The sequence below is a fragment of the Oreochromis niloticus genome, linkage group LG23, assembly GCF_001858045.2.
Source record: "Oreochromis niloticus isolate F11D_XX linkage group LG23, O_niloticus_UMD_NMBU, whole genome shotgun sequence".
NCBI lineage: Eukaryota > Metazoa > Chordata > Actinopteri > Cichliformes > Cichlidae > Oreochromis > Oreochromis niloticus.
In genome coordinates, this window is record NC_031986.2 from 26,441,942 (window position 1) to 26,458,186 (window position 16,245).

Here is a 16,245-nt window from a genome sequence, read left to right on the forward strand (position 1 = left end):
CAACTCTGAGCTCTCCACGGTGAACTGGATTGACTCCCTGTGTGCAGAAGATTTAACTGTTCTTTTTAATTCAACATGCACTTCTATTCTGGACTCCATCGCTCCCCTAAAATCACTCCGTCCTAAAGCTCACGCTGAACCCTGGATTACAGACTCTGTTCGCGCTCTCAGGCGCTCCTGCAGGTGTGCTGAGAGAAAGCTGCAAGTCTCTTTCAATATTCTGAGAGACTCTCTTTTAACTTATCAGAAAGCTGCTAAAGAGGCTAAGTCCTCCTACATATCTAACCTGGTTAGCAGTAATGTTCATAAACCTCAGACTTTGTTTCGTGTTCTAAATTCCATTGTTGATCCTCATACGTCCACTCGCCTCACACCTTCTGCTACCCTTTGTAATGACTTTTTATGTTTCTTTGTTAATAAGATTTCCTCCCTGCAGTCTGCCATTCCACCTTCTCTTTTCAATCCCTGTGTTTCTCTCCCGTGCCAATCTGCCTTTAATCAGTTTGAGCTAATTTCTCTTTCTCAGCTGCATGAAATAGTCTGCAAGGTCAAGTCTACCAACTGTTCCACTGACGCTATCCTCTCTCGTCTTCTGAAGCAGGTCCTGGATTCAGTTGGACCTGTCCTTCTGGTTCTGATCAATGCCTGTCTCAGCTCTGGTTGTTTCCCAACACTTTTTAAGTATGCTGTTGTTCAACCTCTTCTCAAAAAGCCTAACCTGGATCCATCTATACTCTCTAATTATAGGCCCATTTCCAATCTGCCCTTTCTGTCCAAAGTATTGGAACGAGTTGTCTTCAGGCAGCTCCAGTCATTTTTAGACAACAACAGTCTCTATGAGAAGTTTCAGTCCGGTTTTAGAGCTCGTCACAGCACTGAAACCGCTTTACTGAGAGTTTTCAATGATTTGCTTTTAACTGTTGACTCTGGCCGTGCTGCTGTCCTAGTAACCTTAGATCTGACAGCAGCTTTCGACACTGTCGATCACAACATACTGTTATCCCGCTTAGAACACTGTGTCGGTTTGAAAGATACTGTTTTAAAGTTTTTCCAGTCTTACCTGGATAACAGGAGTTTCTCTGTTCACCTCGGTGAACTGTCATCTCCCAGAGCTCCTTTAACTTGTGGTGTACCTCAGGGGTCCATTCTAGGCCCCCTGCTGTTTATTCTGTATTTGCTCCCTCTGGGCGATGTGCTGCGTAAACATAATGTGTCCTTCCACTCTTTTGCTGATGACATTCAGATCTACCTCCCTCTGAGGTTAGACTGTAAGGACTCTCTGCAGCCGTTATTCTCCTGTTTGTCTGACGTTAAGACTTGGATGGCTCTTAACTTTCTACATCTAAATGAAAGTAAAACTGAAGTCATTGTGTTTGGGCTTCCTGAAGACTCCAACCCTTCCTTTGATTTTATGGGACCCCTAACTTCTGAATGTACGTCCTCCATTAAGAGCCTCGGTGTTACTTTTGACAGTGCTTTTAAATTTGATAAACAAATCAGCTCCGTAGTCAAGGGATCTTTTTATCACCTACGGATTTTAGCTAAAGTCAAGTCCTACCTGTGCAGGAATGATCTAGAAAGGGTGGTCCATGCTTTTATTACTTCACGGCTGGACTACTGTAACTCCCTTTATGTCGGTTTAGATCGTTCCTGTCTGCATCGCCTCCAACTGGTGCAGAACGCTGCTGCTCGCATGCTGACCGGTTCCAAAAAGAGAGACCACATCACTCCGGTCCTCTTCTCTCTTCACTGGCTCCCAGTTGCTTTTAGGATTGATTTTAAAATTTTACTGCTGGTTTTTAAGGTTCTTAATGGTACTGCACCTCCTTACTTGGCAGAGCTTCTTAGCATTTACTGCCCCAGGAGATCCTAAAAGGTCAGCAGACTTGATGCTTTTAGATGTTCCCAGGTATAGATTAAAGACTAGGGGAGAGAGGGCTTTTGCTGTGGCTGCACCCAGACTGTGGAGCAGTTTACCCCCTCATATCAGATTCTCCACAAGCCTAGGAACTTTTAAAACTGCTCTTAAAACTCACCTCTTTTCATTGGCTTTTAGCAAGGTTTAACCTATCGTTTTAGTTTATTGTTTTATCAGTGAGGTATTTTATGTTCCTGTGTTTTATACTATTTTATATTTGTATTTTATTGTACAGCACCTTGGTCAGCCTTGGTTGTTTTTAAATGTGCTTTATAAATAGACTTGACTTGACTTAGTAACTCTCCAGGGGTTACATATTGCCCTTGCAATATTTGTTTGTTTTTTTATTTAAAAGAAGTTGCACTATTTGAAATGTTTCAATGTGTAAAACAAACTGACACAGTTCACACTCTGTTAAAAATCCTTACATCATGTTTCGTTCTTTTATTTCAGTGTCGTTTCTGACTTCTCAGAATCTTCAGAAGAAATCAGGTTCATTGGCAATCTGATCTATGCAGCTGCAGAGAGAAAACAGTGGACAGGAGAGAAGATACTGGAACTGTTATCAACAGTGTGCACATACAAAGGATTTCCTCTTAGAGAAATACTGTGTGATTTCCTACTTGACCTTTACTCCAGTGAATCTGAAATGGCCCTGAGGGTTCTTTTTTCATTACAGTCAGTATTTTCAGCTCCTGCAGTCTGGTCCATAAACCTCTCAGAGAGAAAGATCTCCATCCTCCTGGAAGTGCTGAAACTCCAACCAGAGAAGAAACAAGTGGAACTGACAGGCTGCTCACATGAAGAGAGTGAAGTACTGATTTTACTTCAGTGTCTGCCTTATATCTCACAGCTCAGGTAAATGAATGCTATTTTTGTCATTTATGTCAGAAGTGTCAAATTAATTTTACAATGCGGGCCACATACTGGCCACTTTGGTCTTAAGTGGGCTGGACCAATGAAACTCCCCTTTGTGTAAGTATAAAGAAGTTACTCATTCAATACAACTTTAGATATACAATAGAAATCAAAACAACAGTTGTATCAAGGCCCTTTATATTTTAAGGTAGACCCTACAATAATACATACAGAGAAAAACCCAACAATCACATTCAACCCTATGAGCAAGCACTTTGGGGAAAGTGGGAAGGAAAAACTCCCTTTTAACTAGAAGAAATCTCCAGCACAACCAGGCTAAGGAAGGGGTGGCCATCTGCTATGACCAGTTGGGGTGAGAGAAGGAAGACATGCTGTGGAAGAGAGTCAGAGATTAATAACATGTAATGATTCAATGTGTTAATAGACACTATGTGTCATCATGGGAATTCCCCAGCAGCCTATACCTATTGCAGCATAACTAAGGGGGCATTCAGGGTCACCTGATGCAGCCCTAACTATACGCTTTAGCAAAAAGGAAAGTTTTAGTTTAAGCCTAATCTTAAAAGTAGAGATAGTGTCATGTCTGCTGTGGCAGATCATGTGGAGTGGAGAGAGATTGGACACAAATCCACACACTTGCAAAGGACTTAAACTGAAATGGAGCCTTTATTAGTGGCGGAACAGAACACAAACAAAACATTAAAAGAGACAACGACTAAACTACAAAACCTAAACTGGGAAGAAACTAAAACATAGCTCATAGAAGAAAACCCACCTGGAACATGGGAAACTTGAGACGTGGACGTGCAAGGGGAGATACACAGACGATACTGCAACAAGCAGAGGAACACAAAGGGCTTAAATACACAGAGAGGTAGTGAGAGGATAGGAAACAGGAGGGAAACAGAGCTAGAGACAATCAGACAAACGAGACAGAAAGGAAGCAAAATTGAATGCATTAATGTGATGGACCGAGTTGAAAAACAGGAGGAGTCCCAGGAATTATTAGAAAAATATAGTTTCCATTTATTTAACCCCAAAGATTATATTTACAAAAGTAATAAATGTTGAGCTCATAAAAGAGGTCAAAGAAACAAAACTAAACTCAGGCAAAGACTGCAAACTTAACAAACCAAATGACTGCTCAAACAAACATAATTGACCTAACATGAAATGACATACAAGGGTATATATATATATAATGGCTGATCAGACCATTGTGACACATAAGGGGTGACAAACAAACACAATCATAAATCACAAAACAATGCAGTACAATCTAGTTTGTTAATAAACTAAACACCAAAGAAGAAACCCAAAAACCCCATTAAACCCTAAACTCAAATATTTAATTAAATACAAATACTTTGTTTTTTAAATAAAAAAAAAAACAAAAAACAAACAAACAAAAAAAAAAACACATTCTCCCCTTTAGCAGGAAGTGGTGGTGTGGTCCAATTAGCCCTCTTTGTATTTAATGGTTTCAAACCCTGGCTACCGTCTTTTGTCCAGCAACTCCCAGGGATGATGGCAGGTAAGAAATAAAAAGACAAAGGTTAGTCAAAAAATCAAAGTAATGAAGTGGTATGAATACATAAGTAAACTAAATGTGCGCGCTTACAAATAGAACAAATGTATCCAAACCAATCAATAAAGTTATTGGAAACTAAAGAGTGTTACTATGTTCAAATGAAGAAATGAAAATACAAAAGTTACCGACTTTAGAGTGTGGCCCCGGGTTTGGCCATCACACACACCCCCACTTCTGGATCTTCCATCAGGCAGCGAGAGAGGTATCAGCAGTGGTGTTGTCTTTACCAGGGATGTAGTGAACCTTAAACCGGTATGGCTGCATAGCCAGATACCACCTGGTGATTCTCCCATTAGTGTCTTTCATTCGTTCCAGCCACTGCAGGGCTTTGTGGTCAGTTTGAAGGATGAATTCTCTTCCCAACAAATAATATTTGAAAGAGTCAAGTGCCCATTTAATGGCCAAGGCTTCCTTCTCAACCGTAGCGGCTCTCCCTTGGTAGCAGCTTACGGCTGATGTAGGCGACAGGATGTCGATCCTCTGGTGGTCCCTGCAGAAGCACTGCTCCCAGACCCCTTTCAGAAGCATCAGTCTGCAACGTAAAGTCTTTTGTAAAATCTGGTGAGTGCAGAACGGGGTCCTTACTCAGGGACTGGCGAATGTCTTTGAAAGCTGCAACGGCTTCAGCTGTCCACCGAATCTTATTGGGACATCTTGAGCTAGTCCTGTCCGTCAGTGGGGCTGCCCTCGCAGAGAAGTTGGGAATGAATCTGTTGTAGAACGCAGCCATGCCGAGGAAGGATCGCAGCTGTTTCCTGGTTTGTGGAAGAGGACATGATGCAATTGCATTAATTTTGTCAACCTGTGGTTTAATTGTCCCACCTCCAACAGTAAACCCGAGGTACTGGACTTCAGTCCTAGCAAGAGCACACTTTGCTGGATTAATGGTAAGGCCTGCGGAACGCAGCCGATCCAGCACGACCCTTAGGTGATCCACATGCTCTTCCCAAGTTCCACTGAAAACAACATCATCAAGGTACGCACAGGTGAATGCTGAGAGCCCACAGAGTACTTTATGGAAATACCTAAACATGCAACAGGCCTACAACGAGCTATCAGGACCTGCAGTAAATACAAATTATGGCTTAAAAACCAGACCATGGAATGTCACTGGGTGATCTAAACGTTGGACCAAGATTGTTGGCGATATGGCAGCCTCGCTTCTGTCAGTCTGCCCCAGGGCAGCTGTGGCTACAACCGTAGCTTGCCTCCACCAGTGTGTGAATGTGAGCGTGAATGAATAATGTCATTGTAAAGCGCTTTGGGTGCCTTGAAAAGCGCTATATAAATCCAATGCATTATTATTATTATTATCCATTAGTCTTTGAAATGTTGCTGGGGCCCCATGCAGACCAAATGGCAGGACTGTGAACTCGAACAATCCCCACGGAGTACGGAATGCTGTCAACTCTTGAGACTGTTTAGTGAGAGGTACTTGCCAGTATCCCTTGGAGAGATCAATGGTTGTTAGATATTTTGCCTTCCCCAAACGCTCAATGAGATCAATGCGTGGCATTGGGTAAGAGTCAAATTTTGATATGGAATTGAGGTACCTGAAGTCGATGCAAAAACGTATTGTGCTATCCTTTTTCGGAGCCAACACAACAGGGTTGCACCACTCACTTGTTGAAGGTTGGATGATTCCAAGAGACAGCATGAGGTCCACCTCCTCCTTTAGCTCCACCAGGAAACGTTCTGGTATCCTGTAACTCATACGCTTCACAGCTGCATCAGGTTTTAAAACAATGTCATGCTCCACCAGACTGGTGCGACCTGGGTACTTTTGAAATATGTCTGAATTAATCAGAGGTGTTACCTGAGATTGTTGCTCACTGGTGAGATGGCTCAGGTCCAGGACAGAGGCTGTTACTGAAGGCAAGTAGTCATTAACTTCTTCCTCATCCACGCTGTGAATAAGCAACCCCTCTGTTTTATTCTCAGTGCGTGGAATCCATTCCTTAAGAAGGTTAACATGGAGCACTCTACTCCCTCGCTGGAGACCTGGTGTGGAAACTTTGTAGGTAGTAGGTCCAAGTTTCGTCTGTACTTCAAAGGGTCCCTGCCACTTTGCGAGCAACTTGCTGTCAGAAGTTGGCAACATTACCAAAACCTTCTGGCCAGGGACAAAACTCCTGTGGCGAGCTTTCCTATCAAACAAAGTCTTTTGTTGCTTCTGAGTAGCTGCCATATGGCTCTGTGCCAGTTCACTCATCTGCTGAAGCTTTTCCCTCATATGAATGACATATGAAATAACACTGACCGATTCCTCTTTACCTTGCTCTCCCTCCCATGAGTCCTTCAGCAGGGTTAATGGGCCTCTCACCTCATGGTGATAAAGAAGCTCAAATGGGGAGAAGCCAGTGGAGGCTTGAGGAACTTCCCTGTAGGCAAAAAGGAGGTATGGCAGCCACTGGTCCCAATCAGACCCTGTATCATTGACAAACTTTCGGAGCATTTGTTTGAGAGTTTGGTTGAAGCGCTCCGTCAGTCCATCTGTCTGTGGGTGATAAGGGGTTGTCCGCACACTCCTGATGCCTAACAGCTTATAGACCTGTTTCAATAGTGTGGACATAAAATTAGTGCCTTGGTCAGTCAAAATCTCCTGTGGGAATCCAACCCTTGAGAACAGTTGAATCAATGAGAAAGCTACAGTTTTGGCTTTAACAGTTTTTAATGGAAAGACTTCAGGATACCTCATAGCATAGTCTGTAATGACTAACAAAGCGATTTCCAGTTTTACTCTTTTCCACAGGACCAACTACGTCCATGCCAAGACGCTGAAATGGTATACCAATGATTGGGAGAGGTTGGAGTGGTGCTTTGGTGGGGACCCTAATTGAAGTCTTCTGACATTGAGGACAACTCCTGCAAAACATGGCAACATCTGAGCGCAAGCCAGGCCAGAAAAAGTATCGCTTAATGCGAGCGGTGGTTTTATGCTTCCCCAGGTGGCCAGCCCAGGGAATGGAGTGCCCCAAAGTAAGCACTGTTTCACGAGCCGCTTTAGGGACCACTAACTGCTTAACCTGGCCATGCTGGTGGTATAAAATGCCATCTTGCAGAATGAACTGCTCTTTATTTGTGTCAGATTCAACAGAGTCCTTTTCCTTAGCCCTCAGCAACATGGCAGACAAAGTTAGATCAGCCTGCTGCATTTGTCTGATGTTTGTAGGTACTGAAAAACCTAAAGGCATATCTGGAGCAGTCTGAACTGATGTCTTTCCAACAGTGTGTTGAAATTTTTCACGTCTTCTTTGACTGCGTGGCTTCCGAGACTTCCCGGGTTCTGTCTCTAGTTCAGCCTCAAAGAAGGGTAAAGTACTGAGGGTTGCATAATGCTCATCCTGATTTTTAGTTTGAGCCCTTGTTATAGCCACATTACACTCCTGCACTTCTCTCAACAAATCATAGATGACTGGCAGATCCTCCCCAAGAACTACAGGATAGGGCAGACTATCAGCTACACCAACCTTTAACAGATAGGATGTCCCCTGCACTTCAATAAACAGATCAGTAGTAGGGTATGGTCTTTCATCACCATGTATACAGCAAACTGATATGGTTTCAGAAGGGCATGTGTAGTCATTTGACACATATTTCCTGTGTACCAGAGTCTGTGTGCTGCCAGTATCTATTAAAGCATTCATTTCTTGTCCATTAATCTTAACTGTGGTGATTTTATTTGACTGCTTTCTCTCAGATTTAATATCCACATTCTGATGAGGCACAAAACACATCTGAGATAATTTGCTTTGATTATTAGGACACATGGGCTTAGTGTAACCTTCCTGTCCACAAAGGTAGCACACTGGTGGCCTTTTACCTGGCTTCAAGGTATTTGGAAGCTGGTTTTCCCTTGTAAATGGCTTACCCACACCCGTCGCTGACCTCTGAGGATGCTGAGGGGGTTGCGACCGACACGAATCTCGGGCAGCCTTCCATGCACTGTTGCTCCATGGCTGACTCTTACTTCGAGCAGTTACAAACACATCAGCCAGGGTGGCGGCCTCTGCAGCAGACTTTGGATTATGCTCCTTAATCCAGACCTGAAGCTCAGGACACAGCATTCTCAAAAACTGCTCCAAGATAATAATTTCACCAACTTCTTTTATAGTTCTGTTTTTAGGCTGAATCCATTTCTCATAAAGTTCTTTCAGTCTTGCATACAGTTCCTTGGGACTCTCATCAAAAACTTGAAGACAGCGAAATCTTTGCCTGTATGTTTCTGGGTTTATGTCATATTTTTGCAAAATGGCAGCTTTTACCTTCTCATATTGCAGTGAATCGTCCACATCCATATTAACATAGGCACTTCGAGCCTTACCAGTCAGAAGAGGAATGAGGTGGAAAATCCAGTCTGACTCTGGCCAGCGACAAGCAGCTGCAGTTCTCTCAAAAGTGGTCAGAAAATGTTCAACATCATCTTCAACAGCTAGTTTCTCCAGTTTAGGATGATGAATATGCACAGACTGACCTGTTAATATGGAGGCTGAGCCAGAACCCTCATGCTGAGATGTTGCTTGTGTCTGATAATCAGCTGGAGTTTCAACAGGCTCTGGATCAGTTGATGTGGGCTCTGGAAGTGGGGTGGTTCTGGCCTGCACTTCCATTTGCAAAAGCCAAAACTGGTGTTGCAAACTCTTAAAACGCTGTTCTTGCAGTATAGCATCCTCTCTCTGCTTTTTATCTCGAACTTCCTATTGTCCCATGAAAGCCTGAAGAATCCCAGCAATATCAAGCAGAGTTGGCTCCCTGGTATCCTCTCCTTCAGCGTCTCCAGCCACAACTGAAATTCCTTCTTCCATCTCCTTCTCCCTCCCTGGCTGCTGCAAGTCCTCTTTGGCCTCCATTTTATTTCCTCTCTTTGGGCGCACAGCATTCTGCATGGCTCAAAAAGTTTGTCAGGGGAGAAAAAAGGTCAGAAAAATGCAAAAAAAATCCTGTCTCCTCAACTGAAGGATCCCACTCCTGACACCACATGTGATGGACAGAGTTGAAAAACAGGAGGAGTCCCAGGAATTATTAGAAAAATATAGTTTCCATTTATTTAACCCCCAAAGATTATATTTACAAAAGTAATAAATGTTGAGCTCATAAAAGAGGTCAAAGAAACAAAACTAAACTCAGGCAAAGACTGCAAACTTAACAAACCAAATGACTGCTCAAACATAATTGACCTAACATGAAATGACATACAAGGGTATATATAATGGCTGATCAGACCATTGTGACACATGAGGGGTAACAAACAAACACAATCATAAATCACAAAACAATGCAGTACAATCTAGTTTGTTAATAAACTAAACACCAAAGAAGAAACCCAAAAACCCCATTAAACCCTAAACTCAAATATTTAATTAAATACAAATACTTTGTTTTTTAAATAAAAAAAAAAACACATATTCTCCCCTTTAGCAGGAAGTGGTGGTGTGGTCCAATTAGCCCTCTTTGTATTTAATGGTTTCAAACCCTGGCTACCATCTTTTGTCCAGCAACTCCCAGGGATGATGGCAGGTAAGAAATAAAAAGACAAAGGTTAGTCAAAAATCAAAGTAATGAAGTGGTATGAATACATAAGTAAACTAAATGTGCGCGCTTACAAATAGAACAAATGTATCCAAACCAATCAATAAAGTTATTGGAAACTAAAGAGTGTTACTATGTTCAAATGAAGAAATGAAAATACAAAAGTTACCGACTTTAGAGTGTGGCCCCGGGTTTGGACATCACAATTAACATGCATTCAAACTCCAGTCTTCAAGGGCCAGTATTCTGAAACTTAAATGTATTCCTGCTGCAACACACCTGAATAAAATTAGTACCATATTTTACGCACTATAAGGCACACTTAAAATCCTTTAATTTTCTCAAAAATCGACAGTGGGCCTTATAATCTGGTGTGCCTTATGTATGAACTCTGGTTGTGCTCACTGACCTCGAACCGATTTTATGTCGTACACGGCGCTCAAAAATCTGTCAAAAAATGCTTTAGTACGACTTTGGCAAGCTACAAAGCCACACTGCTTGATGGATTGTCGGAGCATAATCTGGGTCCAGCACTCCGGTCGTGTCCAAATTCATGGGCTGCATCCTCCTAAGGACACATTTGTAGACCGATTACGTCACAGCGACGCGCCGAAGGCTATCCAAATTCGTAGACTCCTCCGAATGCAGCCGACAAATGCGTGCTCCTTTTCCCCGAATTTGAAGGATGGGTCGGGTGTGTCCTTCGTGGCCCACCATATCCCAGAATTCATAGCGCGGCCCAGCCAAACTCCGGTTTCCGGCAATGGCGGCCGCTACTAAGTTTTAAAATTACTGTTATTAATCTTTCTGGGTCACAAAATAAACTTTTAACATATTTTCAGGCGAGAATGTAGCTGTGTAAACTTCAAATATCTGCTCGGTTTATCAAGATATCGCATATTTGCAAAAGTGCTTCGACGTTTTCGGAGACGTCTGTTACCCACCAGCTCGATAGCTAACCGAGAGCTCGAGGGTCACTGAAGCCGCCGAGAACGGCACAACTCCCGGCACATCATTTTCAGATCACCGCGGACTTTTGCTACTCAGGTTAAACGTAATATATAAGTCACTTAGACAACCTAAAAATGATATTGTTTGGCTTTTTTCAGTGTTTTATTTGTTCATGAGTAAATCAGTTTGGCTGAGATTAAAGTTATTAGATTAGATTAGATAAAATAAAACTTTATTAATCCCCCGGGTGGGTTCCTCCTTGGTTTTCACACAGCTGAATAAACGTGAAACAGAAAACCGATTAAACAGAAGTGTGAGATGGTCGAGAATTTACGCCAGTGTCCTGTGATATTTTAGATAGCAAGGAGCAGACGGCCGAGTTTATTAAATTCCACCGAGACAGCGGTGACGCTAATCAGAAGGCTAGACCGTCCAATTCCACGGCTGTTTACTTCCGGCCTACCCGACCTTCTGAGGACCCAGCCCACATAGACCGCGAAGGCTGGGTCCTCAGGAGGATGCAGCCCATGAATTTGGACACGACCTCCGTCCAATTCAGGTCCCAAAGTCAAACGATCACTGCAGCATCACTGAGAGTTAAAAACTATCTGAATTCTTTCATCTTTAGTAAGTAAGTAAGTAAACTTTATTTATTAAGCGCTTTTCACAGATAGACAATCACAAAGCGCTGTACATAAATATTAAAATAAACAATAAAATCGATAGACAATGTACACAATATAAAAGATCAAATGTAAATAATGTAAAAAATATAAAATATGAAGAGATCAACAAAAGGCTTGTTTAAACAGAAAAGTTTTTAACTGTTTTTTAAAACAATCCACAGAGTCAAGCAAACGTAACTGTAGTGGTAAACTGTTCCACAGCCTTGGTGCAACAGACTGAAAGGCTCTGTCCCCTTTTGTCTTCAGTCGTGTACGGGGAACAACTAAGAGACTTTGAGTCTGTGAGCGGAGATGACGAGCAGCAGTGTATTTTATAAGAAGCTTGGATAAATAATCTGGGGCCTGGCCATTTAGTGCTCTATATGTTAAAACAAGAATTTTAAAGCGAATTCTAAACTCTATTGGGAGCCACTGTAAAGAATATAAGATGGGAGTGATGTGAACACGTTTGGTAGAACGAGTTAATAGTCTGGCTGCTGCATTTTGTATTGCCTGAAGGCGAGAGAGAGATGATTTATCCAAGCTAGTAAACAGGGAATTACAATAATCTAGGCGTGATGACACAAATGCATGAATTAGTTTTTGCAGATCAGCTGAGGAAACCATATGTCGCAGTTTAGATATGTTTCTTAAATGATAGAAACAGGAACGAGACAAAGATTTTACATGAGAGTCGAGGCCCAGAGAAGAGTCAAATATTACTCCGAGATTTCGAATATTTGACTTGACAGATGGACAGAAGGAGGCAAGAACCTGACTGATTTTAGAATGTAGCTCAGGAGGAGCTATGATCATGGTCTCGGTTTTGTTAGTATTTAGAACAAGGTAGTTGCTTGAAAGCCAATCAGAAACCTGGGTTAAGCACTGGACTAGGGTGGACAGCCTATCCAGCTGATGAGGCTTAAAGGACATATGGAGCTGAATGTCATCAGCATAAAAATGATAAGACAGGTCGCTAAAAGATTGAATGATACCAGCTAAAGGAAGCATATAAAAAGAAAATAGTAATGGACCTAAAACTGAACCCTGTGGGACACCACAGGTCAGGGCAGCAATGTCAGAGGTGAACCTATCAGTCCTAACAGAAAAGGTCCTGTCTGATAAGTAGGAAGAAAACCAGTCTAGGGCAGAGCCAGATATACCAGCCAAAACCTTGAGCCTGTTAAGTAGGATTTTGTGATCGATGGTGTCAAAGGCTGCACTAAGATCAAGCAAGATGATCACAGAACAATTCCCTGCATCAGATGCCATTAATAGGTCATTATAGACTCTTAGGAGAGCGGTCTCTGTAGAGTGCTGCTTTTGAAAGCCAGACTGAAAAGGGTCAAGGATGTGTAATTTACATAATAGAGACCTGAACTGATTTTCAACAACTTTTTCAAGTAATTTACTTAAAAATGGCAATTTTGAAATAGGTCTGTAATTACTAGCAGAGCTAGGATCAAGGTTCTGTTTTTTTAACAGAGGAGTTACCACAGCATGTTTAAAATAAGATGGAACACAGCCTTGCCTCAGTGAACTGTTGATGATGGATAGTAAAGTGGGACCAATGCTGGTTATAGACCCAGACAGGACAGAGTGAGGTAATATATCCACAGAGCATGAAGAGGATTTCATTTTACCTAAAACTATAATTAAGTCAGTTAGTGTGATTGGAGAAAAGGAGGTAAATGATCCAAGACAGCAAGGGATGTCTTCATAAGGGGAGGCACTTGAGGAAATTTTGGATTTCAAGTCCATCACCTTATTTACAAAGTAATTAAGGAAAGTATTACAATCTTCATCAGAAAGCAGCAGAGCATGCTGGGTTGGAGGAGAAACAATACTGTTGATGGTATCAAATAGAATTCTTGAATTATTTTTATGACGATTTATAAGATTATTGAAGTAAGAGGATCTGGCCTCTTTGACTGACTCATTATATAGGTAAAGTAGTTCTTTAAAGTGCTCACGATGGACAGTCAGACCAGTGGACTTCCACAGACGCTCTGCTTTTCGATAGGAGCGTCGAAGACCACGAGTCTGATTATTTAACCACGGTGTGCGGGAATTAAGACAGCAATAACTGCTTTTGAAAGGAGCAACCTGATTTAAAATGGCAAGACAGTGTCCATTAAAAGAATTAGTTAAAAGCTCAACCTCATTAGAAGAACCTTTAAAGTAATAAAGAGAGGAAAACTCAGAAATTGTAGAGTCGTCAATAAAGCGCCTGCGCCTAATAGAACCTTGAGGATGGGACTCTGAATTAACAGATACAGTAAAAGAGACTGACTTATGGTCGCTAAAAACAACTTCATTTAAGTTCATGTGGTCAAGGGAAACACCACAGGTGAAGACCAAGTCCAAAGTGTGCCCAGCCCTATGAGTAGGCCCTGCTACATGCTGAACAAAGTTGAAAGAGTCCATAATGCTCAGGAACTCCTTAGTGGTACTGTTTGTTGAGTCATCCACATGAATGTTGAAATCGCCAACAATGATAACCTTGCCCATTTTAATGGTGGAAGTTAAAAGGTCTTGTAGGTCTGACAAAAAAGACGCAGCAGACCCAGGTGGACGATAAATTAAAATGCCGTATATGGGCTGTTCTCTTCCAATTTTTATCATAAGCATCTCAAAAGAGTTGTAGCAGCTTGAAGAAATCATCTGGCATAAAAAAGTCTTTTTAAAAATTACAGCTGTTCTACCTCCTCGTCCAGATATCCGAGGTGCACAGAGAAATGAGCAGTCAGCGGGACAAAGCTCTAAAAGATGTGAGACTTCTTTCTCACGTTGCCACATCTCAGAGATAAACATGAAGTCAAGCTTCTCAGAGCAGAACAAGTCATTTAAAATATAAGACTTATTGGCGATTGAGCGGGCATTAATTAACATCCATTTAAGGCTGCGACTCACCAGGACAGGGGTAGAGTTTCCAAGGAAAGAGTCCGCGCTATGCGCTAAACCGCGCAGCAAAACAAGGTTCCTGCCGCGATGAGGCTTGGGTTTCCATGCTTTCAGATGACAGCCTGGGTGGTACACATAGTGGGTTGTGGGGATTGATCCGGTTCCGACAAGTTTCAGCCGAATCTCACCGGTAGCAACCCAGGAATAGAGCCCCCGAAGGTCCATCTCTTTCCGGAGACGACGGAGCAGGACGTGAAGGCCGGCTCGCTTCCCCCGCTTTCTCCGACGAGGCCTCTGAAGCAAAAATGAGCTAACCGGCAAGAGTGGAGGTAGACCGGGTGCTGCGTCGTGTTCTAACGGCGGTAGGAAAACAGCCTCGTTTCGTTGACTCTGAAAGTTATTCATTGCAGATTTGATCGCTAGTAACGCATGACGATCATAAATCCGAAGGGAGGTGACACCAGAAAGAACTGTAACAAAAACACTTGCATAGCATATAAAATAAACAAACACTCGGACGAAGGCAGCGGCACAGCCAAACACAGGCGCCATCTTGACCTGTCTTTAATAAAATTATCAGCATTGCTGCTTTAACAGGTGTAACAATTAAGTTTAACATCCAGGCATCCATGTAAACAGAATGTATTAAATTTAATAGAGTGAGAAGTTAGCAGGAAGTTAGCTCGCTAGTTTCCACCTAAACGTGATATAGCATGTTCTGACTGAGCGATTTATGAAAAAATATAAATGGTAAATGGCCTGTATTTGTATAGCGCTTTACTAGTCCCAAAGGACCCCAAAGCGCTTTACACATCCAGTCATCCACCCATTCACACACTGTTGATGGCAAGCTACATTGTAGCCACAGCCACCCTGGGGCGCACTGACAGAGGTGAGGCTGCTGGACACTGGCGCCACCGGGCCCTCTGACCCTAGGCTAGTCCTCTGAAGTTGGACTAGCTGGTATATAATGATGTGCTATGTGATCGCTATCGACACAGCCTAAGAAGGCTGAGCTACTTGACATGAACCAACGAAAGATGTCCGGTGAGTATTGCCAAAGGTGATGAGAAGAATTTGGCCGAGCAGCTATTGTTACGACCCCCTCTGCTAGGCAACAGGAGGGGGTTAACATACACAAGCCCCCACACGAAAACTGAGTAAAATAAAAGGTTTTATTGCAAACTTTAAACACAAAACCGACAAGGCTGTTCAACAAACCACTCAGCAACCAATTAATACATAAAGAAAAAAAAAGTCAGGAGTAAAAGCTAAGGGTTAACTAAGGCAAGCTAGCATCACAAAACTCTAATAATACTAAGTTCAGCTGTATACCAGGTTTAACAAACAAAGTGCAACACTGTGAACAGGTTTAGCAAACAAAGTTCAAAAGAGAGGCAGACGACAGGAACACTGCATGTTCACTTCTGAGCAGTAGTCCCCGTAATGTGAAGGCTCTTCAGCCTTTTATACCCGCAGGTGCACACAATCAGCCAGTCATTTCCTCTTGGAGTGTCATGGGATCCCCAGGCAGCCAATCGTCTGCGTGGACTGGCACACTTCAATCTGCATAAAAGAGGGCTGGCACAGGTCTCCCAGTAACCATCCACGAGTGCTAGCACACTTGGATTTGCATAAATATAAAAAGGCATTCTCAATCCCAAGACGGGAGTGTGGCATAAGAGGGTTTTTGCAGTTTCAAAGGCGTCTTGACACTCATCAGACCATAGGAACTCAAGCTTAGGGCTCAACAGGTTGGTCAATGGCTAGACTACGGAGGAGAAGTTTTTGCAGAAGTTCCTGTGATA

The 16,245-nt window shown here is 42.5% G+C and overlaps 1 protein-coding gene across 1 annotated transcript; it reads right to left on the minus strand.

Annotated features, from left to right (window-relative positions):
* Positions 1-5,672: 5,672 nt before the first annotated feature.
* LOC112843918 (uncharacterized) lies at positions 5,673-9,073 on the minus strand. The gene is made up of 4 exons (XM_025903267.1): positions 8,654-9,073; positions 8,277-8,434; positions 6,012-7,006; positions 5,673-5,835 (listed from the first exon to the last, which is right to left on the minus strand). The coding sequence occupies exons 1-4, from the start codon at positions 8,996-8,998 to the stop codon at positions 5,810-5,812; spliced, it is 1,524 nt and encodes a 507-aa protein (XP_025759052.1). The 5' UTR covers positions 8,999-9,073; the 3' UTR covers positions 5,673-5,809.
* Between the last annotated feature and the right edge of the window lie 7,172 nt (positions 9,074-16,245).

What these genes read in the sequence shown, in the direction of transcription:
- LOC112843918 (XM_025903267.1), bottom strand. Translation starts at nt 8,998, where the DNA reads ATGGAAGTGCAGGCCAGAACCACCCCACTTCCAGAGCCCACATCAACT. An exon ending in ATTCACTGCAATATGAGAAG is followed by an intron (nt 8,435 to 8,653) that starts GTAAAAGCTGCC and finishes CCTGAGCTTCAG; the next exon opens with GTCTGGATTAAGGAGCATAA. An exon ending in CCCCCTCAGCATCCTCAGAG is followed by an intron (nt 7,007 to 8,276) that starts GTCAGCGACGGG and finishes ACTGTTCTCAAG; the next exon opens with GGTTGGATTCCCACAGGAGA.